A 20,255-nucleotide genomic window follows, 5' to 3' on the forward strand; every position below is an offset into this window, starting at 1 on the left:
GACTCCTGAATTTAACAAACGTAAGCGACTCTGCTGAGGTTACATTAAAAGTGCAATAGAGGAACATCAGCTTTCAGAGGGGCGCGTCGTTGGTTTGTCCCCCTGAAATACCTCAGCAAACGTAAAGTATCATCGCCTTTCACCCACGCTGCTAAAGCACAAACGTCTCCCTAAAAGGCATTAGCTAAGGCACCGTGGTCGCTGGAGGGACACTGAGGGGGATTGTGTGATTTCGGAGAGAAGCGGCTCGGCCGAGGGAGCCGGCTCTGCATCCGCGTCCGGGACCAGGGGGCGAAGCTGTGTTATTTCCTCGGCTTTAGTATCAATTTACCCGGAGACCAACCGTTCTAACCACTCTGGGTTTTGCCCTGCTCTGGAGAGGACTTTCTAAAGCACAAGATTTCACGCAGGCAGTGTCTACCGAGCCGATATTATAACTTTGATTTAAAAGATAAACCGAAAATTTCTCTCTCCCGAGGTCTCTGCGGCTCCACGCTGCGGAGTTTCTGGGGTCGCTTTTCCCTCATTTCTGCTCCTTCCAACGGGAAACTCCGTTCGCAGGTGGGACAGACACCCCCCTCCCCGCCCGCGAAGAAATGGGGTGCTCCGGCAGTAAATTTCGGGAGGAAAAAGCCCTTTTGGGACCGAGAAGAAACACACTGGGCGCGGCGACGGGGGGCGGGGCGGGGCAGGCTGCGCCAATCAGCGCACGCGGCGCCGCTATAAAAGAGGGCGGCGGCAGCGCGTCCGCTATTGCCAGAACTAACTCTGTGGGGGGCGTCATGTCTGAGACTGCGCCCATCGCCGCGCCCGACATTGCAGCCGCCGTCCCGGCTCCGGTGAAGTCTCCGGCCGCCAAGAAGCCGAAGAAGTCGGCGGGCGGCTCCAAAGCCCGCAAGCCGGCGGGGCCCAGCGTCACCGAGCTGATCACCAAGGCCGTGTCCGCCTCCAAGGAGCGCAAGGGGCTCTCCCTCGCCGCGCTCAAGAAGGCGCTGGCCGCCGGCGGCTACGATGTGGAGAAGAGTAACAGCCGTATCAAGCTGGGGCTCAAGAGCCTTGTCAGCAAAGGCACCCTGGTGCAGACCAAGGGCACCGGCGCCTCCGGCTCTTTCCGCCTCAGCAAGAAGTCTGAAGAATTGAAGGAAAAAGCCCCCAAGAAGCGGGCGGCCGCAGCCAAGCCCAAGAAGCCGGCGATCAAGAAGCCCGCCAGCGCTGCCAAGAAGCCCAAGAAAGCCGTGACAGCGAAGAAGAGCCCCAAGAAAGCCAGGAAGCCGGCGGCCACTGCCGCCAAGAAAGCAGCCAAGAGCCCCAAGAAGGCGACTAAGGCTGCCAAGCCCAAAAAAGCGGCGGCGGCAGCGAAGAGCCCGGCCAAGGCGAAGGCGGTGAAGCCCAAAGCAGCCAAGCCGAAAGCAGCCAAGGCGAAGAAGGCGCCCCCCAAGAAGAAATAAATGATCCTGAAAAAAAATTGTCATCTGCCTTGCAGATAAACCTAACGGCTCTTTTAAGAGCCACCCAAACTTTCCCTAAAAGAGCCGAAGCGATTTTTAAGGTTCTATTTTGTGTGTGTGTGTGCGCGTGCGAAATTTTAATTTCCCTTTTTCGGCACTGCTCTTGCTTAATTAAGGGCGATCCGATAACCGCACAATCTAACGCTGCGGGTTCTCCGCAGGTGCCGGGCAGCACTGCAGCTGTGTTCACCGCGGTACATACAGCCCGCTTCAGCACACCCCCGCTCCCCGCGGGCGTGGGTGCAAATAGCTTCCCGTTAGCCGCAAAAAAGGTGCGATCCCGAAGTCCCCGTGGAAGTAGGGCAGCACTCACGGCACCCCGGCTTTTGGGGGTCGCGGGCTGCTGCGGCTCCCCGTAGCTTCTCTCCGATCAGCCGGGGGACGAAGATCCGCGCTCGGAGGCGCTCCCGCCCGTCCCCCGGAGCTCCCCCGATTTCGAAAAGCCCGCGCTGCGCAGAGATTGGCCGCTGGTTTCTCTGCTTAAACAGCAGTTTTCGGGTTAAACAGACGCTCCACTTCTTTTTTTTTATCTTCCCCTCGGCGGAAGAGGCTTATGAACTTCCTGGGTACGTGCTCGCCTTCCTCCTACGGGCTTTTTCACTCCCAGTGCAGTTCTGTCCCCTGCAAACTCGTCCCTTCCCTGGAGATTGTAAGGCGAGGAGGGTCCGAGAGGCACGGCTGTTTGGAGCTGCCTTTTGAGCAGTCCTCGGCGCTGCTCGCCGGTCCTCGGCTTCGGTGCTGAGCCCCTTGCTCCTTGGAGCTGCTGGGCTCCGTTCTTAGCTGGAAGCTCATTTTGGCAACGGAGACGCTCGGAGGCAGCTCTGGGCGCGGTAGGAACCCGCCGGGGGTCAGAGCTTCCCGCGCGTCTCCCCAACATCCCGCCTGCCCCCCAACCCTGCAGGCACCTCCTTTCCCCAGTGACCCGCCCGTACCCTCCTTCCGTCGGCTTTTCTGCGCTCAACCAATGCCCTTCGCCCCTCGTATCTCTGCCCGGGCGCCCGCAGTGGGAAGCAGAAGGCGGGAAGTGGTGGGGAACAGGCTGTTTCATCGCCTTAGCCCCAGTGCTGGGACCACCGCTTCCCCAGCGGGCGGGAGAACGGGCAATTTCGTGGAATTACCTGCTCAGCTCTCAACAAAGATGGCTGATCTCAAGTCCCTAGCTGTTAACCTCGTATATCAGAAGGGAGTACCCGAAAACGGGGTCCCTGCAGTTTGAGGGAGAAATGGTGGGATTGGATTTTGCCAGTATTTGTGTTTTCACAACGACTGTCCACGTCCTAAATCCCTGTACTAAAAGGCCGAAGATTTGTATTTGTATTTGATGAAATACAAAACAGAGCCTCTATTTTAAAGCCCTGTTCCTAAAACGCTGTTCTTTCTTTTCCTCTGCATTGCCCCTTAGGGTGCATCCAACTTTTCGGTCCTTGCTCGGATTTATGACCTCTTCCCCTGTGTACAATACAAACCTCCATACACATCCCACTATTTTTCTGAAATTACTGGGCCATATCACTTTACCCCAACAGCCTGATTTTCTGAGCTCACATGCCTGTACCCCTGTTTGGGATGGAGATGTGCCTATCAGACTCTCACAGTTACCATAAGGGAAGGGTGTTGGGAGTCATACCTATTAATTCTCAAAGGGTTTCACCCAACTAGGTGCACTGACTGAAGGAGAGTGGGTCATTTGTGATTCTCCAGCCCACTACAACTAGTTGGAGGGGAGTAGATTTTGACTGAGTATGGTCAAACAGCAGTACACTGCCCTAGCAAATGTGATATTCATGCTTAATTTATTTCTTTACAGCTGAGCCCCAAAAGGCAAAACCCAGTTACAATAGCATGGACAAAACTGTACCACACACATCCCTGCTAATAGAATTGACCTTGGTGAGACAGCCCTGGAATAAAATTCCAGCTTCTGGAATGAGTTGGGGTAATGACAGCAGTTCACTCTTGGCCTGTTGAGATTTACCCTCCCTGTTCACTTCGGGGAGGCATCAGGGCGCTTCTTTCCTTTTTCTGAGAGGTAAGAGGAAAACTCAATTTATTATAACTGTTTTTAAAGAAAGTTCAGTTGGAGTAGTTACTTACCTTGGATACTGCAGTAGTTGAGATTAAGGAAAGTAGTGCACTACTGAACAGAAGTAGTGATGGAAAGCACTGACCTATGTACAATAATACCAGCCTAAAATACCTTTACAGATAAAGAGTATGTAGTTGTGTCTTCAGCTGAATAGACTTTATTGTCCTTAGCTGGAGATAGCTGCCAAATAATGTTAAGAGATTGTTCCACACTACAGAGAGGACATGTATGTATATGCAGGAACACTGTACTAGCTATATAGGCTCCACTGGATATACTGTCAAGTACAGGGATGAAATTAAAATCCTGTTTACTTGTGGCGCTGAGCTGGGCAGTGTAGCATAGGTACCTACTGAAGATTGTTCTTCCCAGCTGGAAAAGGGGAGCGCAGTGACAAAGAGCAAGAGTGGCCTGAGGTAAATGAGCTTGCAGGACCAAGGGTAATATCATGTTAATGCCAATTACATCACTGGCCTATCAGTCAGTACCCCTAATTCACCGTTTCTCATCCTCCTTCTCCTCAGCCCATGCACTGCTAGCCCTCTGGATTCCTACTCATTTCAGTTATAAGGGTGGGTGTGCACAACTCCAGATTGATTCTCTCTCAGAAATAGCTTATTTTAGGTTACTGAGTCACTGCCACAATGTCTGATTAGTGTGTGTGTCTCAGGCTCCCATATCATCTTCAACCAGTCATTCTTTGGCTACTTAAGCCATTTTGTATTCTGGTTATAAGAGAAGTTGATATCCTAAGAAAAAAATCAGGGACTACTATTCTGCTGTCATGGTTCAACTTTCTAACTAACCTGCTGAGCTGAGGTTCAAGTATGTGATTTATGATTCTAGTGGAGAGGGAACACAACTCACTTTGTTGTATGAGGTCCTTCTTGGATATCTGGGCATTAATTTCTTATCTCAAAACTGTTATGATGCCTCATGAAATTGGGAAAAGAAGAAAAGACTTGAGCTCTGCTCAGTATAAACCAAGATGTGCCATGTGCTAAGATGAAACTTCTAAGGGCATCTTGAAAAGACTTGGATGTGTGCTCATAATGAAAAGTCAAACCTCAAAACAACTAAGAGGGCCTAATGTTGTTTTGTTTTATTTTGTCTCCATGGAATCCTGATGATCTGTTGGGTATGCTTGTTGCAAGGAACATCCTCCTTGCCCATCATGCCTTTATCTTCATCTTTCTCTTAGCTGGGTGAACTTTTCTAAGAACCAACATGCAGAAACTTCCCCAGACATTTCCTTCCACATCCAAGTGTTGTATTGTGTCCTGGCTTCAGCTGTAATAAAGTTAATTTTCTTTCTGGTAGCTGGTACAGGGCTGTGTGTTGAATTTAGGATGAGAAAAATGTTGATAGCATACTGATATTTTAGTTGTTGCTAAGCAGTGCTTAGACTAAGTCAAGGACTTTTCAGCTTCTCATACTGCCCTGCCAGTGGAGGTTGGTAGTGCACAAGAAGCTGGGAGGGGATACAGCCAGGACAGCTGACCCAAACGAGCCTAAGGGGTATTCCTTACTATATGATGTCATGACTAATACATAAGATGAGGGGAGTTAACCATGGCACACTGTGGCTTGGGGACTGGCTGGGCGTTTGTCAGCAGATAGTGAGCAATTGTATTGTGCATCACTTATTTTGTATATTCTATTATTGTTGTTGTTATTATTATTATTATACCTTCCTTTTCTGTCCTATGAAATTGTCTTTATCTCAATCCATGAGTTTTACTTTTTTTTCCCGATTGTTTCCCCCACTCCACTGGGGGGGATTGGAGTGAGTGAGTGGCTGTGTGGTGCTTAATTGCCAGCTGGAGCTAAACCAAGATAATTGATATTCCAGAATGAGATTCCAACTTTTGTATTGTATGATGGGACTTCCTGTGGCCATGGAGCATCTATTTTTTCAACTTTTTATACAGGCTATGTGATGTCCCTAGCCTGTTCCACATTTGCAAAGTGCTCAGACTAATGCATATTCTGAGATGAATAGTACATTTCTTAAATTTCTGCAATGTCCTTACTGCATGGACATTTTCCTATGCTACGGGCTCTAAGGAATGAGAATACCACTGCCTGGAAAACAAGTTATATGGCAGGAAGAGCTTTAGGAACTCAGGCACAAAACACATTCTGTCTTTTGTGAATAGTTCTGATCCAGGAACTGGATTGGAATCAGACTGATCAGTGATTCAGTGCAACTATTTGGCATGGAGAACTGAGCTGCTGGTGGCCAAAGAGGAGGTGGCTTAACAGGAGGCAAAAAAAGGCTGGTGTTTAGCAAGTGGCCATACTGAGACAGAAAACCCAAGTATCTGCTTTTTTACTTCAAATGCTGACTAAGCTGCTCAAAAATTAGGAGGAAGGTCAAAAAATGGGTTCAGAATTTCAAATTATTACAAGGAAGATCTGCTTTCATTTGTTTTATCTTCCATGGGGTTAACTTTTTATTTCACAGATTTACTTACTAAGTAAATAGTGATATCAAAAGTCTGTGATGTTCCAGCACTGGAGGAAGAAATGGCACAGCAAAAGAAAATAATGGCAAAAGATCTCCGTATAGCAGCACAGACTCTCAGCAGCCTGGCAAGAATTCTGTTGAATTCAAGTTACTCCCTCACAGAATAATATATCCCTTTGTACTGATGGATACTTTTGTATTACGGGGTTACAGAATTTTAATTTGCAATAGTCACCACAAAACCAGATTACCATGACCTCTGTAATTTCTGTACATATATTTCTTTATCTCTTCATTCTCTGTCAGTGGATTCTGTTACTCCTGTGCTTTTTGTGTAGCGCTCTGACTCTTACTGTAGTTGTTGTCATGTGGGAGGTAAGAGTTTATTCTGCATGGCCTTGGTGTCTTTGAAAACAATAAAAAGGTCTCTCTTAGAGACTCACTTTTGAAAAAAATCAAAGGTGGAGTTTTATTTCAAGTTAAACTATTTGAATACTAACATAAAAATGCTTCTATATTTGTTAGAGAAAATTGGAAGCTATTTTTCAATAAAAGGCTGAATGATGTTAATTCAAGTGCGAAGATGTTTAAAATAGGGATATGCTGGTTTTTCACATCCTCAGTAGTAGTGAGCACCCTAAGCTGAATAAATCAGAGAAAAAGCCCTTCATAGTATCCTGGGCTGGATAAATGGAGATATGTAAATCTGTACTGTCAGTCTCGGTCCAGCCAGGATCAGGGAGACGCACAGAAGAACGACAAACTCACAGTGGTTTGCTGAAGGGGGGGACATTGCCAAGAGCAAGTGCTGCTGCACTGTGTGCAAGCTCCCAATTCATTACCACTTGTTTACATAGGTTCATTTTTACTTTTACATCCTACTGACCTTCAGGTTTTGCCTGTTTATTGCTTACAGGCTCATCACATCCTGCAGGTGGTATTTTTTACTGCCGTTTTTCACACAACACGGTGTTACATAATGCTGCCTCAGTTATCCACAATCATTCTTCTAACCTCAAGGTCAGTTTACATTTTGCTAACCACCAATTAATTCCCACAGCTCCCCCTTCTTTGTTTTGTAGCTTCGTTTCCATGGCAATCATTGCAATCAGGCATGGTTCAGTCTTCCTCCATGTTGTAGGATGGTAAATCCTATAAAAACCAATTAAACATCCCAGGCCTGCTAAAACCCACATCTGTTGGTTCAGACCTGCAAATTAATGCCCAGGGTTGAGCCATGATAAACTTTAGCCTAACTCTCTCATGATGTCATCATGCATTAATTTCTGAATCTCATTTAATTCATGTTGTAATGAATTATGTTGCAGATTGCTTGTTTACTTGAGGCAATTCAGAGTCACGCTTTTAACAGTGAGTAAAATTCACTGATAGCTGTAATTCTGTTCTGCTGATTGAGGATGCCAATTAAACTCAGACACCAGAGTGAAAAGAGTAGGCTGATTTTACTGTTAATAATTAAAGGATATAACTAAGTACTACAAAAATAAGCAATAAGAAAAATACAGAATAGTACACTTAATTATTACTATATATAATTAAACAAGGCAAATGCACCTAATCATTACTACACAATGGGTTACTAATATACAGATCCGCAATCGCTGGGGAGCCCCAGTGAAGCGCTAAGGCTTGGACAACCAGCCCAAGGCAGAGTTCACCTATAGATGAATCTTGTATATTTTATAACTGATAGCCATTGTCCTAATAGGTATTATACTAAGTTATAACAAACCACCTATTCTGATGTGTATTGAAGCCTGAATAACAGGTCCTGAGCTGAAACTGTTAACTCAGTATGTAATCATTAATGAAATATACATGGAAGATGTAGCTATCTTGAATGTATCTTTATCTTTCTTTGTGTGTGGATAAGATAACAGGGTCATGGAGAGAGTTGTCTGGCACTGTGGCCTGACGTGAGACCTTGCGCATAATCCAATTAGATAAGCAGAGAAACTCCCTTAGCTTCTCCCTTGAGCCCTGGCCAGGCTCTGGGGGAATCTAATGTGAGATTGGAATCAGATGTTTCCACTTATAACAAAGGTGCCAGCTATTCTATCTTGCTGATTTTAAGGTATATAAGGCTGGACCCACCTACAGCAACTTTGGATGCCTCACCTATGGGTGGATGTGCCACGTAGGACTTCCCACTTGCCAGGACAGGCTCTCCAAATCCTCGCTGTAACCAGGGCTCCCCAGCATCTGCGGATCTGGATGATGGTAAAGTATGCAGGTGGTGATGTATCTTTCTTAATCACTATTCTCTCTCCCTTGTAGTAATGATTTGATGCATTACCCTGTATTTTCCTATTTGTTTATGTTAAGTGCACTCTTTTGTCTTTTCTTACTGTATGTTTTCTGTATTACTCTGTTACATTATTTACTTATCCCCAGTAAAATACACCTACTCTTTTCACTCTGGTGTCCGTGTTTAACTGGTGTCCTTAATCAGCAAAACATCTGGTTGCAGTGAGGATTTGGAGTACCTTTCCCTGCAAGTGGGAAGTCCTACGCGATGCTTCCATCTGTAGGTGAGGCATCCAAAGTTGTGGCGAGCAGGTCCAGCCTTATATATCCAAATCAGCAAGCCAAAATAACTTGCACTTTTCTTTGAGTGGAAACATCTGGTTTCATCCTCCTGTTGGATTCCACCCGAAGCCTGGCCAGGACTCAGCGGGGAGAACCAAGGGAGTTTCTAACAAGGTCAAACACTTGGGTTCTCAGGCTTGAACAAGGCTAAACAAGGAAAGTTGGATACACATTCTCACAGGATTTCATCCTTATTAATAACTACATTTTGTCTAAGCTACATCTTTCACTAGTGACTAGTATGCCTATGTATTTCGTTAATGATCAGATACTAACAATCAATGCTAATGGTAATACAGATTTAACTAATTAACAAATAGTAATAATGGATAATGTTTAGTTATAAGGTTCATCTAGAGGTCAACTTGTTTCAGGCCTACTATTCAGGCCCATTATTCAGGCCCTAGCACTACAAATTCAGATCCACATCTCAAAGGAAAAATTACTGTAAGCTTATGGCTAGATACATTGGCTGTGGATAGACAACTAAAATATTGAGGATCTGTAATGATGATCTGATAATCAACCACTACTATTGCTTATTCATGCCTCTTTTCCAGCCAACAAAATATACGGATGAGTTGCACAGACAGTCTAAAATACAGGTGCTGTTGTGGATGCAGAGGCACACGTGCACCTCCTCCTCCTGTGGACATATACACACGGGGGCATCCGCATACAATATTATACTGGCAACATTCAAACGATATGACTGATTCTCTGTGTCTCAAGGAGGAAGCCAAGACCCTCCAGTCCACTGTGTGTCATTATTGGCTTCTGGTACATCAGGATCCCACTGCTGCCACCGTGTCTTCTGCTTTCTGTTGTAGTTGTTTTAGACTTCCCCAAGTGATAGCTGCAGGTGCCGAGTTCCTAGAGGAACTTATCCTGCACGTCAATTCCTGCATCGTCAGTTGAGAGATCTGGGGTATCGGGTTGGAGGGTTGATCCTTCCAACTCACAACATGACTTGACTTTCCTTGTCGGTATCCACCGAGGACCTGTGGGTGACAAGACACAAGCATACCCCTGCCCCCATACCAGCAGATCTACTGGCCCTCTCGAGATTGGGTCTCCTTCAGGATCCTTATACAAGACCTGTGGTTTAATTATAGTCTGTTGTGGTGCTAAAATGATGTTCTGCTGCTGTCAAGGTGTCCTGGTTTAGCCAGAATAGGGTTAAGTTTCCCCAGCATTGGCGAGGGAAGCTCTAGCCGGGTTATTCAGATACCCTGCGGACGTCACATCCTGGCGCCGAAGTGGGACAAGGGGTTACCGCGTGTACTGTGGGATTTGCTCTATTCTCACTGCTGTATTAGTAGATATTTTGCTCTGTTCATTGTTATTACTGTTATTGTTGCTGTTTGTTGTGTTGCTGTTGCACTGTTGTATTAAACCTCTCCTTATCTCAGCCTCGGGGCTTTGTATTTCACTCCCTTTGTGGGGGAGGGGCAGCGGCCGCGTGGTCTCAGACCCCGGCAGGGGCTAAACCACCACACAAGGCAAACCAATTTCTGCTTAAAAAATTAAGAGTATATAAAGCCATTGGCAGCTGATTATGTGGTGTGTCCAGAGAATTCGCCTTTCTTTGGTTTAAAATCAAGGCTTTTAGTGTAGCATGTGCACATTCAACTATTGCCTGTCATGTGGCATTATGAGGAACACCTGTTTTATGCTGAATCCCCCATTGCTGCAAAAATAGTTGTAAGTCTGCCACCTTCCATCTCTAAAATCCACCATCATTTTCCAGGATCTGTCACTTTTCTTGACAGGCCGTATCGGATTGTCCCAAGCTGTGGCGGTTGGCTTTAAAACTCCTACACCTAATAAATCTTTAATTGTCTGTGATATCTCTTCATGTCCTCCCAGAATTCTATATTGCTTCATTGTGACTAACTTAGTTGCAGCTGGAGTCTGCACAGGAGGCATTTTTACTCTACCAACAGTAACATGTCTAGCACTAATATAGGGTTTAACTCCAAATTGATACTGATCATCAGAAAGGTTTAAAGTTACTCCTTTTAGAATGTCTATACCTATTATATATTCAGGAAGGGGAACAATCATGACTGAATACAATCATCTTGGGAGGTTTCCTATATTCATTTCTATTTGTGTTTGTACAGCTTCAATTTGTTTTCCTCCCAAACCTGTAATAGTTAAGCCCTCTGTGTATATATTTGCCACAGCTCATCAGTTGGAACACCAGCAATTTTTTTCACGAGACATGCTGTTCTTTAACAAAGCCTAAATATTTCCTTACGAGAAATCCTGTTTTCACTGCCTTTAGGGCTGTCTCGAGTATCTCGATTCCCTGCACTCCCTCAAGTGCCCCACTCTCCAAGGTCACGTAACTGTTGCACTTTTTCAATTACTTCATTGAGGGGATTCCCCATTTCATTAATGAGGAGGGTCATTCTTATATGCCAGTGGAGCGGTTTTAGTCACTCTGTTTCTCATAGTGACCAACAAAGGATGCCATCATCATAAGGTCAGCATCTCCTACAAAAATAGCTGCTTTTATCCCTCCCTCTTTCATTGCTGTATACAATCTCGCAAAGTATACCACTGATGGTCAGAGGCTGGCCAATCATTTTCTGTAGGATATTTGGTATTACATCCCTGAGTAGCCAATGCTAACAAATTAACATCCCGAGTATTGTTCCGAAATGCATCCTGCACAAAAGAATCTGAACTTAAAAATCAAAAACTTTTTAGAATCTCCTGCATCTAGGGTTATCCCTGCAGTTCCCTGATCATGCAAGTGCACTATCCAAGAGAGCAGGGATTCCCCAGGTCTCTGCTTAAATCTTTCAATTATGTTGTTTACTTCATACTGTGTATAATCCTCTGTCATATCCTTCCTCACAGCTTGCCCAATATTAGGATCTCTACCAGGATCCCACTGCACACCCACTTCTGCAATCACCGCATGCACTTTCTTACAATTCACTCGCCCTCTCCTTTTCCTATACTTATATTGTGCTACTCGCACCACAGCTTTCTCCACCACTGTCTGGTAAGTATCCAGCTTATCAGCAAGCAACTTATTCTGGCATTGCAACATCACTGTTTGACTCTGTAAATCACACATCTGTTGCTCCATCTAGGAGCACTTTAACAACAGCCTCTCTTTACTCTGGTGTTGTTTTCTATATGCAGTTAACAAAATCCACCCTCATTTACTTGAATTTGTATTTTCTTTTCCTTTTTCAACAGACACTCTTTTCATACAATTTAAAACATCCAATTGTTACTTTAAATAATGGCATTTTTGTCAGATCCCACTTCTGACATCGATTTATGTTTTGCTGATTAAGGATACCAATTAAACTCAGACACCAAGTGAGAACAGTAGGCATGTTTTACTGGGGATAAGTAAATAATGTAACAGAGTAATACAGAAAACATACAGTAAGAAAAGACAAAAGAGTGCACTTAACATAAACAAATAGGAAAATACAGGGTAATGCATCAAATCATTACTACAAGGGAGAGAGAATAGTGATTAAGAAAGATACATCACCACCTGCATACTTTACCATCATCCAGATCTGCAGACGCTGGGGAGCCCCAGTTACAGCAAGAATTTGGAGAGCCTTTCCTGGCAAGTGTGAAGTCCTACATGGTGCATCCACCCATAGGTGAGGTGTCTAAAGTCATTGTAAGTGGGTCCAGCCTTATATACTAAAAATCAGCAAGCCCGAATAACTGGCACCTTTGTTATAAGTGGAAACATCTGATTCCAATCTCACATTAGATTCCCCCAGAGCCTGGCCAGGGCTTATGGGGGAAGCTAAGGTAGTTTCCCTGGTTATCTAATTAATTTATGAGCAAGGTCACACATCAGGTCACAAGGCCAAACAACTGGCTCCATGGCCCTGTCAACTTGCCTCTATACAAAGAAGGATAAAGATATATTCAGGACAGACATGTTTTATGATATCTAAGCTACATGTTTTGTTAATGAGCATACATATTTCACTAATGACTACATACTAAGTTAGCAGGTTTGGCTTGGGGCCTGTTGTTCAGGCTTCAATATTTCAACACTTTAGCACTTTTTACATCAGTATAGGTGGTTTGTTATAACTTAGTACAATACCCATTAGCGCAATCGTTGTCACTTATACAGGATTAATCTATAGGTTAACTCTGGTTTGGGCCTGTTGTCCAAGCCTTAGCACTTCACATGTAAGGAAGACAGAGGTCAGCAGTGCACTCCCTAGGTCTTCATTATTTTTAAACTCCTGTCCGACCTTCCACCATAATGCTAAATCAAAAGTTCCATTGACCGAGAACCATGTACAATACTTAAAGATATATCACAGTAACTCATGCAGTTGATCATCTGTTACTGAGTATTGGGCAGCCTTCAATAGCTGCTTTAAAATTGTATATACAGCTTTTGTTCCTTAGAAAACCCTGACCCCATGACTTAAGAGAAAAAGAGAAAGAAAAAAAAACCCTTATGATTTAAGAGAAGGGGAAGAGCCGTATGCCAGCAGCTTCCCACAGCCAGGCACTGCTGTGTGGTACGAGATAACTTAAGAGAAAGAAACCAGCAGCTTCCCACAGCCAGGCACTGCTGTCCAGTAGGCAATTTAAGAAAAAGAGAGTAGCAGCTTTCCACAGCCAGGTACTGCCATCTGGTATTCACCAGATAGCTAAAGAAAAAACCCCTTCTGTTCTTTCGTATGCTGGCAGCTTTCCCAAAGTCAGGTGCTGCAGTCTGGTACTTACTAGTTGAATGAATATTAAAGTCCGGACGCCACTTTCCTCCTTCATATACGAGCACACTTCTGTCTTCTTCAATTTTCCATATGGCTCACACGGGGCACGGCTTGTCGGTCTCGGTCCAGTCAGGATCGGGGCGACACGCAGAAGAATGACAAACTCACACCAGTTTGTTGAAGGGGGGACATTGCCAAGAGCAAATGCTGCTGCATTGTGTGCAAGCTCCCAATTTATTACCACGTGTTTTCATAGGTTCATTTTTACTTTTACATCCTACTGACCTTCAGGTTTTGCCTGTTTACTGCTCACATGCTCACCACACTCTGCAGGTGGTGTTTTTTACTGTTGTTTTTCACACAACACAGTAATGTAAAAATTACATAATGCTGCCTCAGTTATCAGCAATCATTCTTCTAACCTCAAGGTCTGTATATTTTGCTAACCATCAATTCTTAATTCCCACAATGTACATTTCAAGACTAAGTTTACACATTCTCAAAAGGAAGGAGCTGAGTGGGAAGACAGTTATAGTGTATGGACAGGAAGGTGCAGACAGCCAGTGCGGAGTCCCCAAAAGTGAGTGCAGTGTGAATATCATTAACACCAGACCTGTTCTCTGCTGCTCGCATGGCAATACAAATTTGGGCCAGTTTGAGTTCAGGTACAGAACCACTTTTCACCTAGATACCTTTGACTTAGAAAGGTTACACAATAGAGGTTTTTCTGCTACAAGTTTCTTTTTTACTGCCAAGATGACAATACACTCAGTCCAGTCCTGGGCACTGGATGATACCAGCCATGTTTCTTTGTGGGGATTTGCGATCCCTCTTCTCCAGAACATGTTGTCAAAGGACAGCAAAGTCATCAGTATGACTTCTTCTGGGATCCCCATTCATTCTCCATACTCAATTTTGGACAACTTTTTCTAGACTTGGAGTTGCATTTTATTCTGCTTTTCACTTTTCAGATTGTTTTTTGTGATGTCCTTGCACTTCCATTCCCATGTGAGTTTTGTTCATCACTCATGTAGGCCTGCTGGGACATCAGTGAAACCCCAGTGCTTGGTTCTCCCAAGGACTGCAGGGTTTGCTTTTCAACGATTTCTGGATTGGGCTGCCAGTAGCTGTGGAAAAAAATGAAATGTAGAAAAATAATGATAGGATTATTGTTCTCATCAAACACAGAAAAAAAAGAAAAATAAACAAAGCATGGGTCAGGACCTGTACTAGCCATAAAAAAGGAGTTCCTCTTGTTCTTTCAGCAACCAGTGTATGCTGGCACTAGTCAACCAAGGCTGTATACACTGGGTCTACATACTGCATATTCATGTTCAGTTGTATGTAACTGCCCTAGTAAAAATGCACATTGCCATTGCCATTGCAGTGTTTTGCCACTTCTTCCCTGCTTCTGTTTCCTCCACTGTAGATTTACTGTCTTTGTAACAGAACTCTGTGCCCATTCCCTGGTCAACTGCCTTTGGCCACTTGGTTCTTAACTCCTTAAATATTTTTCTCCTTCTGTCCGAAGGAATACATTGCTAGCACCAGCATCTCCTGTCAGGACCAGATCTGGTGAGTTTGTGCACTCTTGAGGTACGAGACTTCTTTCATTAAAAAGGGGTGTGTTTCAGACATATTTCCTCTTCTTTGGTGTCAAAGAAAAGCTGAATTTTCCATTTCCACATTATTCCATGTGACAACTATCCCAAAAACCCTAATTGCCTGGACAGGAAAAGCAAGCTACATAAGAGCAATAGAGAATTGGGGTTTTTTTCCCAAAAATGGAAGATTAAAGAAAATGTGCACACACACACTTCCCAATAAATATGACAGGAGAAATAGTGACAACTGACATGCAAAAAGGTTGAGGTGCTCAGCTTTTTTTTTTTTTTTACTCTCCCTCTCCGTTTTCACTGATAATCACTCTTACTGCATCTCTCAAGACCCTGAACCTCAAAGCAGGGACTGGGGGAACAAAGTCCTTCCCATTGCAGAAGATCAGGTTTGAGATCATTTGTAGAACATGAACATACACAAGTCTATGGGGCCCGATGAGATGCATCCCACGGTTGTGAGGGATTTGGCAGATGTAGTTGTTAAGCCACTCTTCATCATATTTAAAAGGTCATTGCAGTCAGGTGAAGTTCCCAGAGACTAGAGAAAAGGGAATATCGCACCCATTTTTAAAAAGGATAATAAAGAGGACCCTGGGATCTACAGAACAGTAAGCCTCACCTCAGTACCTGCTAAGATCATGGAACCGATCCTCCTAGAAGCTATGTCAAAACATATGGAAGACAGGGAGGTCATTAGAGATAGTAAACATGGTTTCACCATGGGCAAATCATGCCTCACTAATCTAGCAGCCTCCTACAATAAAGTGACTGCATCAGTGGATAAGGAAGAGCAACTGATGTCATCTACCTGGACCTCTGTAAGGCCTTTGAAATGGTTCCCCACAATGTTCTTACCTCTAAATTGAAGAAGTATGGATCGGATGGATGGATTGTTAAATGGATAAGGAATCAGCTGGATGACTGTATCCAAAGAGTTACAGCCAATGGCTCAATGTCTATATGGAAACCAGTAACAAGTGGTGTCCCTCAGGGGTCCATACTGGGGTCAATATTGTTTAATATCTTCATCAGTGACATAGTGGGATGGAGTGCACCCTCAACAAGTCTGTGGATGACACCAAGTAGTGCAGTTATTTGCTAGAGGGAAGGGATGCCATCCAGAGGGACCTTGACAGGCTTGAGAGGTGGGCCCAAGTGAACCTCATGAAGGGCCAGAATAACAGTCAGAGGGCTGGAACACCTTTCCCATGAAGAAAGGCTGAGACAGTTGCTGTTTTTCAGCCTGGAGAAGAGAAGTCTGTAGCGAGACCTTACTGTGACCCTTCAATATATGAAGGGAGCTTATAAGAAAGATGGAAAAAGCTTTTTTCAGAAGGGCCTGTAGTGACAGGACAAGGGGCAATGGTTTTAAGCAGAAAGAGGGTAGATTTGCATTAGACACAAGGAAAACACTTTTTTTATGATGAAAGTGGTGGGTCACTGGACCAGGTTGCCCAGAGAAGTTGTGGATGTTCCATCCCTGGAAATGTTCAAAGTCAAGTTGGATGGAGCTTTCACTTGATCTAGTGAAAGATGTCTCTACCCACAGTACAAGGATTAGTCTAGAAGATCTTTGAAAGTCCCTTCCAATGCAAATGATTCTATGAACCTTAGCAACTTTCAAGAAGATGTTACATTTCTATCTCAAGTTACAGTTACAGTTTATTTTTATCAGACAGATCTAGTAGACCAGATGAAATCTGATGTATAATTTGGAATCACCTATGAGGGAAGAAGAGAAGGAACTCAACTACAACCTTGCTTCAATTTATTAGATGAATTTCTGTCATGAGTTAAAAAGCAGTTCTATGAACAAGTATGTATCTACTTATTTAAAAAAAATCCATTTCCAAACAGGTTCTGACATTGTATCGAGGAGAACATGGAGACAAGGAGACGAACATCTAGACACAGGGGAAAATATTATATGTAGTCACAGATTCCTGGGCAAAAGCAGCTCATTATGGAGCAGGGTTATATTATGAAGCTCTAACTTAATTTTATCCCATCTAAAAAAAAAAAAAAAAAAAAAAAAAAAAGAAACAAAACCTTAGCTTTCCAGAGGTAGACAACAACTCATCAGGGACTGCCAACTCTCAGGGACTGCATGGGAAGGTGATAAGGTGATTTGAAGAAGTCCAAGAGTGTCTGGGAACCTCATGGCAGGGGTCTGCAAGTGGTAATAACTCCCAGGACAGGACTGTGATATAGTCAGATTCACAAAGATTGAGCAGACTTGATTTTCATGGCAAAGCAGGTTTAGGGAGATCTGCAGCAGGGGGTGCTAAACTACCCTGTTAGTAACATCCTGGGGACTCGCCTGTGTCCTCAGAAAGCAATTAAGTCTGCAGCAAATGTTACACCAAATGTCTTTCCTTACTCTTGAAATCTGCTGGGAATGAGACAGGACCTAACTACAGAATGCACAGTTTCTCATGGTAGCCTGGTCCCCCACAGCAGTCTAGTCATGGTCTCTGAACTTTTCTCCCTGGAAGGAGCAAACCAGTGTTAGGAAAGGGAACTTAGCTGTGGCATCACCAGTGTACTCCAGAGTTATGTACATAGCCCAGCCTCGGATCCTGTAAAGTTCCTTGTAGAACAGGATATTTGTTATTGGTTTGAGCCTTTAGGATATCTTCTCAGAGTTTCGGTGCTTGTCTTACCCCATTTGAGTTTCCTTTGTGCCTATCCTGAAAAGATTGTGCTTGAACAACATGGCAGACTACATTATTTTCATCTGCTAGTGAGAGGCCACTGGAACAGTGATTTCTCTGCTAGCAGATGCAACATCTGTATCTATGGCCTATGCGAAGATAGAGATTGATCACTGATTAATCTTATGTTTTATCTTTATGAAAGGATACATTAGAAAAAGCCACTCAGCTTGTAATGGGAAAAAAAAAAAAAAAAAAAAAAAAGCCAACAAAAAAGGACCATGAGAGGGCAGCAAACGCTCAATACTGGAAATTTTTTTCATCCTTCACCAATTTTCAGGTGGAAAGCCATCTACAGAATAATTTTTCTTAAATAGCATTTTTTGTTTTCAAAAGTAAAATATCAGAAGATTTTCCCCCCCAAAAGAAAGAAAAAACAAAGTTGAATACATTCCCCGGAAGGACAAAAACACCCTTCCTTTTCCATATTTAATTTTTCAATCTCTCTAAAAAATAGCCACGTTATTGTCTATGCCACCATAAGAATGGAAAGTACTGTAAAAATATTCTTCCAAAACAATCGTTTTCCCTTAAAAAATTAAAATGGAGCACATAAGGGTTTAACTCTTGATTAGATTACCTTTACTGCTAAATTCTCCTTGAGAAAACGTTTAGAAAGGGCAGGAAATGAAGATGAGAGAGAAATTCAAGGAGGGGTAGAATTTCTCAGAAACACGATTGGACAGATTTTGCTGCAAGATGCGCCATTAAAAAAACACGAGGAGCAGCTGTTTACAACACTGAAACCACACGTAAGAATCAATCAACCAGATGAAACTGAAAGGTATATCACATACCCATATTTTAAAATAACAATTATAGGAAAAAATTAAAGGGCAATTTGAGTGATTCAGTAACTGGGACACTTTTCTGTGATCGAGATTTTACTTCTGAATGATCAAGACATATTAAAGGTTTAAAACAAATTATAAACTATTATACACGCAGACCCAAGGTCTTTGTTATCTGAAAAAAAAAAAACAAACGTACCGAAAAAGGGCAGCAACACAGAACCTCTTGTGCCGCGGGAAGTGAAACTCGCACGAAAACCGCAGTTTGGTGCTAGCGGAGCGCGCGGTAGGGAAAGCGGGAAGACGCGGAGGGAGCGAGCCTTAAGCCCCGCCCCTCCTCTGTGCAGTCTCCAACCAGGTCGGCTCCCACCGCATAAAGGCCGCCGCGCTGCCACGTTCTCTCTACATTCTTTCCTCAGCGCTCAGGAGCAACATGTCTGGCAGAGGCAAGGGCGGGAAGGGGCTCGGCAAGGGCGGTGCTAAGCGCCACCGCAAGGTGCTGCGCGACAACATCCAGGGCATCACCAAGCCGGCTATCCGGCGCCTGGCCCGGCGCGGCGGCGTGAAGCGCATCTCGGGGCTCATCTACGAGGAGACGCGCGGCGTGCTGAAGGTCTTCCTGGAGAACGTGATTCGCGACGCCGTCACCTACACCGAGCACGCCAAGAGGAAGACGGTCACGGCCATGGACGTGGTCTACGCCCTCAAGCGCCAGGGACGCACCCTCTACGGCTTCGGCGGCTAAAGCGCTTTGCTCCCGGACCCTCTCCAGAACCCAAAGGCTCTTTTAAGAGCCACCCACTTAACTAGAAAAGAGCTGTGTTGCTTCAAAGCTGGTGAACCGAAAATAAACCCTAAAAATGCTCCCATTGAGTTTTTGGTTGTTGAATAACTAGGTAGATCTTAAAAGGTATTTAAGCCCTTAATATAATTAAATATATATTTGAAATATCTAAGGGACCATCCATGCTAAGTAGCTTCGTAAACACATACAAAGCTATTCATTTCTGTATATGTGTAATTACAGTCTAATGACTTCAGGACTTTTCTCACTTCTCTGAAAACTCGAGCTGAATAGTAAAACACCCTAAATTTATGCTCGCGTTACGAGGTGGTGAGCCCTGGCCCCTCTCATCGCCAGGTACGCAATCGCCCTGCGGGTACGTCTTGTGGTCTGCGTTTTTTCACTGAGTAAATACTAACAAGCAGATGCGTATCAGTTAATCATGTTAATTCCTGTAACGATGGTCGGCACATAGAAATGCACTGGGTTGCGCTGGGAAATGTCACAGCTGGTCCCCCTTCACATAAAATTTTAAATACTGCAATGATTCTAAATCTGTCCTTTTAAAGTAATTTTTAGGGCATCGTCCATTATTCTTTGTGCATCCGGTGTGTTAAAGCTTAGGAAGCCGCTGCTTTCAATTTAGGGCTGCTGAAGCCGGAGCATTGCTCCATATCCAGGGCCAGCACCAGACTTCCCTTTGCACAAAAGCCCTTCTCTACTCGGGCTTTGACAATGCTCCCCTGTAGGAAAACAGCAGAAACATGCAGTGGGGGGAAGAGAAAACTCACAAACTACAAAGTTTGTATTTCAGCAAGCAACAGCCTGAAAACTCTCCCTTGAATTAGAGCATTTCACATGCAATTCCTCTCAGTCAAAATGTATTTACCATACCAGCTACGATATTACTTTCTACTATTTGCAGATTAAAGTTACTCTA

At 44.1% G+C, this 20,255-nt stretch overlaps 2 protein-coding genes and 1 long non-coding RNA gene across 3 annotated transcripts; 2 read left to right on the plus strand and 1 right to left on the minus strand.

The window, feature by feature from the left end:
* Positions 1 to 767: 767 nt before the first annotated feature.
* LOC141923766 (histone H1.03-like) lies at positions 768 to 1,517 on the plus strand. Its single transcript, XM_074825397.1, has one exon. It carries the CDS (start codon positions 783 to 785, stop codon positions 1,446 to 1,448), a length of 666 nt encoding a protein of 221 aa, XP_074681498.1. The 5' UTR covers positions 768 to 782; the 3' UTR covers positions 1,449 to 1,517.
* Positions 1,518 to 3,366: 1,849 nt separating this feature from the next.
* Positions 3,367 to 19,400, plus strand: LOC141923768 (histone H4). Its single transcript, XM_074825398.1, has 2 exons — positions 3,367 to 3,537; positions 18,951 to 19,400. The coding sequence occupies exon 2, from the start codon at positions 18,965 to 18,967 to the stop codon at positions 19,274 to 19,276; it is 312 nt and encodes a 103-aa protein (XP_074681499.1). The 5' UTR covers positions 3,367 to 3,537; positions 18,951 to 18,964; the 3' UTR covers positions 19,277 to 19,400.
* On the minus strand, positions 12,021 to 18,794 carry LOC141923767 (uncharacterized). Its single transcript, XR_012623398.1, has 2 exons — positions 18,731 to 18,794; positions 12,021 to 14,534 (listed from the first exon to the last, which is right to left on the minus strand). It is a non-coding gene; the product is annotated as an uncharacterized LOC141923767 (long non-coding RNA).
* Positions 19,401 to 20,255: the final 855 nt, after the last annotated feature.

This window comes from Strix aluco, chromosome 5, assembly GCF_031877795.1.
Source record: "Strix aluco isolate bStrAlu1 chromosome 5, bStrAlu1.hap1, whole genome shotgun sequence".
NCBI lineage: Eukaryota > Metazoa > Chordata > Aves > Strigiformes > Strigidae > Strix > Strix aluco.